Raw genomic sequence first — 6,104 nt, forward strand, 5'->3', positions numbered from 1 at the left:
TGGCCGGCACTACACGCCTACTCGCATCTTCTTTACACTAGCAAGAGGTGATACGTTCATCCTGTCTGCAACTGTGTACCCGCCATTCTTGTATCCAGACCACCCAGCTCCCCTGTCTCTACAGTGACAGAGGTGAGGCAACTCCAGTCGGAGCTCACCGTCTAATTCCGCTCAGTAGCGATTGTACGTGTTTACGGTGCCCTTGTGGAGTTCGACACCCTTCTATGTATGGTCAGTAACGTGTGCGCTTGGTGGCCTGCTCGCCTTAACCCTCTGTACCTCTATATAGGTGGAGCTGCTCTATGCCGGGGCTCCTGCTCTCACTTTGATCCAGCCCGGGGACTGCAGTGTCATGTTCTACTTATTTATTTTTTGCATTTTTATATAGCGCGAAGTCGACCTGAAGGTATTGGAGCGCTTTACGCGAGCCCCATTTACGCTGCACATTCATTGCACATTCATTTCTGTAGGTTTGGCAAGAGTAAGTGATTTGCCCGGAATCAGAGGATGTTGAGGCGACGACAAGATTCTAACCTGTTTCCCCAGCGCCAAAAGCCGGCAGCTAAGGCTCTTAAATCACATCCTCTCCCCCGAGTATCCCAAGTGTATTGATCGAGGCGATTGAGGCTTACTATCCCCGAGCTACTGTTTCCTCAACCTGCCCCTTACGGGAAACAGGTACCTTAACACCTCCTCTACATTGATGGGGGCGATACTGTCCTGTCGGGTAGCTCTTCACATTACTCCGCGCTACACTCCGGGGACTGAAACCCTGTTGTCTCCTCCTGCATTTTGATGCTGTCTGACAACTTCCGATCTCGCCCTTTTCTGTAGGGGTAGCAAGCAAACCATCGCCTCCTTCAGTCCTTTAATGGTGACTGATGCCTATTCGAAGCTCCTAATCTCATCATTTACTAGACTAGCTGTAGGAAGCCCATTGACAGAGACGAATTTGCCTGTCTCACTGTATCTAATCCGATCCCCGCTCAATGGTAAAACAAGAAAGATGCCCAAACCCCGCGCCTTCTAATGGTGTACAGTGACAGAGGAAAGTCCGGCTGTCCCGCTGATTCTAATCTCATCCCTGCTCAATAGTGGGACAAGAAGGTTGCCTCCTCTTGTACATTTGGGCAGATGATGCTGATAACCACGCGGGTCCTGATCTCACCCTGCTCTGCTGCGCTCCCGGCCCCACGCTGGCGCACTGTGTCATCTTTCCCTGTACCGCGATTAGCCCCATTCTCCGTGTAACCTCAGCTCCCCCCACCAGTTGCATCCTCCTTTTCCACAACGAATCGGAGCAGGTCGTGCAGAGCGCGTGTCCCTCCCGTCCCCGGGGCACCGACTCCCACTCTCCCCTCGTACTCTGAGGTCACCGGGGTGGAGGCGAAGGTAATCCCCGAGCAGAGTGGGAAGGAGGGGGCGGGACCGACCGGAGGTGGAGTCATCCTTTCTATTTAAATCGGGGGCTCGAAGATGGGTCTGAGAGAGTGCCGGTGTGATCGGAGGTGCCAAACCCCCCCAGAGCAGGCGGTCACCAGGGAGTGGCTCTCCAGCCCCTCGCCATGCTGCAGACCTGCCCCGCAGCGCCCCACGCCCTGCGCACGTTCAAACAGGTGTGCGCCTGCTGCCTGCTGCTGCCGCGCTTCCTGCTCACCGCGATCATGCTCTGGTTGCTCGACTTCCTGTGCCTCCGCCGGCTGCTCATGCGGGCTTCCCAGGAGCCGGTACCCGAGGACGGGGAGCCTCCCGACGACCCCCCGGTCTGCGTCTCCGACTCCAACCGCATGTTCAGCCTGGACTCCCTGCGCGCCGTGTGGCACGGCCAGCAGCTGGACTTCTACAAGGCGGCGCACCTGGGCTGCCCGACCCCCAACACCGAGGTGATCCAGCCTGACGGCCAGCGGCGGGCGCGCATCCTGGACTACTCGCAGGGCCAGAGGCCGCTGGTGCTCAACTTCGGCAGCTGCACCTGACCCCCGTTCATGGCGCGCCTGCGGGCCTTCCAGCTCCTGGCCGCCCGGCACATGGACGTAGCCGACTTCCTGCTCGTCTACATCGAGGAGGCGCACCCCTCGGACGGCTGGGTCAGCTCGGATGCGCCCTACCAGATCCCGCAGCACCAGTGCCTGCAGGACCGCCTGCGTGCCGCTCAGCTGATGCTACAGGAGGCGCCCGGCTGCCGGCTGGTGGTGGACACCATGGACAACGCCTCCAACGCTGCGTACGGAGCCTACTTCGAGCGGCTCTACATCATCCAGGATCGGACGGTGGTTTACCAAGGGGGGCGGGGTCCTGACGGCTACAAGATCTCCGAGCTCCGCCACTGGTTGGAGAAGTACAGAGCCCAGCGCCTGGACTCCAGCTCGGTGGTCGTCCAGGTGTAGCTAAGCAATTGTAACTGCATCGGTTGGTCAGGCGCAAGAGACCACAACATCCAAGTGTGGCTGCACAAGTTAGTACATTGTCGACATGTGTGCACATGTTAACATCACCGCAACCCCTCTCCAGATGTCTAGCAGCAGACTGAACAGTGGCCGCTCTATGCTGAAGTAGCTGCATACATGATCTCGTTTTACATCCTCTCACATCTGCACAAATTAAAGTACCAATAGGTCTGGGCGCACAAACAGCCAACCACCAAGTCTAGCTTACAAACACCTGCGCCTTCCAGAAGTGGCTGCATACGCTTACCGTCCATCCAGCCCTAGCTACACAAACGATGGCAACATCCAGAGGGAGCGAGCCAATTCACTGTCCTAGTGTAGGGGCACAAGTACCCCCGATTCAGAGGCAGCTGCACCGTGCGTTCATTACCAACCGAGCGGGGGAACCCACGAGCCAGGTGTAATTGCACACATGACCACACCAATCATACATAGCTGCACGAGTAACCGTGGCAATAAGTAGCTGCTGCACACCTCACGGAGCCGCCCAGACATTTAGATGACAAGTCATACATAACCACCCGGTTTTCAACTGTGGGTGCAAAACGGACAGACTGTGAGCACGTAGCTCATAGCAGATATCATAAGTAGCTGCACCATGCATCAGCCCCTTCCGCTAGCCGCGTGTTTTTATCATGTGCTCTTGGTTTTCCAAAGCCTCTGCACTGTTGCCCTAGTTCACGGAGTATTCGGACGCGACTGTACTACTGACCAAACAATTCCAAAGAAGCTGCACTTCGGACATCCTTTCCGTGTACTTCGAGGGAGCTGCACCACTGACCATAGCTGTCAGATATTCAAATGTAACTGACTCATTGACTCTGTTCCCAGATATTAGGGTGTAGGCGCAGTAAAAATCGCGTTCTCCTGGTATCCAGAAGTAGCTTAAGTATGGCCCGTGTTATGCAGATTTTCATTTATAGATGCACAATCAGTCATGTCCTGCTGGTAATGAAGCTGTGGAGTTCACCATATTCCCCGGATATTTGTTTGTAGCTGCACTGTCATTCAAGACGCCCTGTTCTAGCTGCAGTATTGTTCGCATAATCCACATAGGTAGACTGCACTATCAGTCATGGCCGCCAGCTATCCAGATGTAACTGCAGTACTGGCCAAGTTCACCAGATATTCTCACGTTGCTGCACTCTCACTCACTGCCTCGATGTACTCATATTAGCTGCACTATTGATCGTGTCCGCCAGGTATTCGGATGTCGCTGCACACAAAGCACCACTTTCAGTATTCCCAGAAGTAGTTCACAAGCAGCCACGGGACCCTTGTGCTGCTGTAGCTGCCCGCACCCTCTGGACGTAATGGAAACTCAACTGCGCTAACACAAGTATTGGGCATGCGCAAGAGTTCAATGTAACAAGTGGCGACGCAATTATTCGAATCATGTTGATTTGTGAGCTGTTTTATAACTTAAAAGTAAGATACCGTGTTGTCTGCTCAATCCATTGCACAAGTTTAAATATGTGTTTAACAAAAGTGTTAACTATATGCTATAGGATTTCCTATAGTCTATACGTTGCTACGTTTTCTCTTAAGTGAAGGAAATTGCAAAACGAAGACGTTTGATGCTGCATACACAAATTGATACTTCTAGTGTTTCTGTTATGATGACCGATTTTGAAAGGGTTGCAGAACCAGAAAATCGCGTCTGATGTTTTCTAAATACTGGACATATCGATTGTATGTGCTCAGCAGCGCCCTTTGTATGTGACTTTAATACTATTATGTTTTATATGAAAATATTTTTTACAATAAAAAAAAGACTGTAACACTGTGTGGGTCTGTGTTATGTGAGTCCTTGTAAAAAGGGAGTCAACAGTCAACAGTGGAGGTTGGGTTCAAAGTGCTCGGCGAGGGCCCTCGTGTTAACTTTACTCTGGCCCTCGAGCGCTCCTGCAGTCCCAAACGTGACCGGCAGGGGGCACTGCGACTGAGCAGTCTGTGTGGGCAGGTATGTGATCGGGAAATGTGACTGACTGCAGGTGCACTCTAAGAACATGCCGAGACTCGCAAATATCGAGGGGGTGCCCCGTGTTTTCCCCATTCACACCCAAGAACCTGCTTTGAACTGAGTATTCTCACAGTTAACATGTTAGCAAGATTTTTGAAAGTATTGTCCAAGACCTATTTGCACCCCTGAACTAGAGTCGATTTTGGTATTAGTTGCTTGCACTCTCGGAGAAGCCAAAATTGAGTTTTTCTTTGTTTTTTAAACGTTGTTTAACATTTCAGCAGGGACATAGCATTCTGAAATGCAATTATTTGTGAAATGGGTTTGTAATGTTTTAAACAGGCCTGTCTGAGGAGAAGACAGATCAGCGGGAAGTGGGCACGGACTGACATGTGCACATCGCCCTTCCCACAAGTACAAGTGTTGGAATGCCCTTCATGTGTGTACACCCGGGGCAAAGGCCACTATCGTGGGTCATCTGTCTACTGTATGTATCATAGAATGTAACTCTCTACATAACGGAAATGCGTGGATCTGAAAGTAAAATTCCGTCAGCAAGAAAATGTAGGCTACGTTTTCAGAGAGTATCTTGGCCAGAAATATGGGGGGGGGGGTGACCTTCAAATTTTCCAACATTCACACTGAAACAACTAGTGCAAATACAATAACACGACAAGCAGGTATTGGGGGTGGGGGCTTAAGGGGCAGTGGAGAAGGAGAGGAATGTTGTGGTAGCAAACGTAATATTTCGTAAAATAACCAACAGCATGTCTGTAACTCTATGTGAAATCCGACAGAGAACTCGCCATACCCGACTGAGAGCACCTGTACCTAACGATTTACTTCAAAATACACTCGGGGGTGTAACACCCCAAACACCACCCTTGAAGCTACCTCCCTGTAAATTTCAACTCATGTGTCCACCTATCAAGGAGATAATTCACCAAAAGTCAGGGAAGCGGAATTGACAACGCCCAACACCCCAGTTAACTTGACAAAGTTGACCGCAGCCCCTCCCCCCCCCACAACACACACACACCTCGTGGTTCAGCCTTAGTTCCTCCGAGGCCTCTTGTATGTTGCTGAGCAGTTATGAGAAGGGCGAAGCGTGAAAATTACAGGGCGTAAACTGTACTCTACTTAGGACCCCCTTCTGCTACAGCTTCCTTCATGATACCAGAGGTAGCAAGGGTATTGCCAGGTTTTTCTAAGGTGAAGCCAGTGTGTGGCTGGGTACCCTGGGATACTCCCAATTGATCACATTCTTCACGGTACCACAGTGCATCACGGTACCAAAATCTACTAAGACGTTAGTGGGCGTTATTGAAGACATTTAATGATGGTGATAACACAGGCAGCATCAGGAATCCCACAGCACAGCCCGTACGTCTATCATTTCTCTCCAGCTGAACAATGGACCCACCAGCAACAAGTTAGCCTTTCACATCCACCTCTCCTGTGGTGGGTTTTTCCTGTAGCTTGCCCCATACAAAGTCCCTAGTCGCTCCTAAACCCGAGCGGAATGTGCCTCCCCAGCAGAACTCTTTCTGTCTCCAAGACAATCTGGACCCCTTATATAGTGTGCCAATGAGTAGGACACCCCGTGTGCGCATGCGTAGTGTGCGCTCGCGCCCTTCCTTGCTTTTCTGTCCCTCTCGAGGAGCTCGGTGCCTCATGACGTTGTGATGATGTGC

General features: G+C 51.7%; 1 protein-coding gene across 1 annotated transcript; it reads left to right on the forward strand.

Moving 5' to 3' along the window:
• Window positions 1-1,460: 1,460 nt before the first annotated feature.
• DIO3 (iodothyronine deiodinase 3) lies at window positions 1,461-4,233 on the forward strand. The gene has a single exon (XM_069208342.1). It carries the CDS (start codon window positions 1,566-1,568, stop codon window positions 2,385-2,387), a length of 822 nt encoding a protein of 273 aa, XP_069064443.1. The 5' UTR covers window positions 1,461-1,565; the 3' UTR covers window positions 2,388-4,233.
• The last annotated feature ends 1,871 nt before the right edge of the window (window positions 4,234-6,104 follow it).

This window comes from Pleurodeles waltl, chromosome 9 (genome assembly GCF_031143425.1).
Source record: "Pleurodeles waltl isolate 20211129_DDA chromosome 9, aPleWal1.hap1.20221129, whole genome shotgun sequence".
Lineage (NCBI taxonomy): Eukaryota > Metazoa > Chordata > Amphibia > Caudata > Salamandridae > Pleurodeles > Pleurodeles waltl.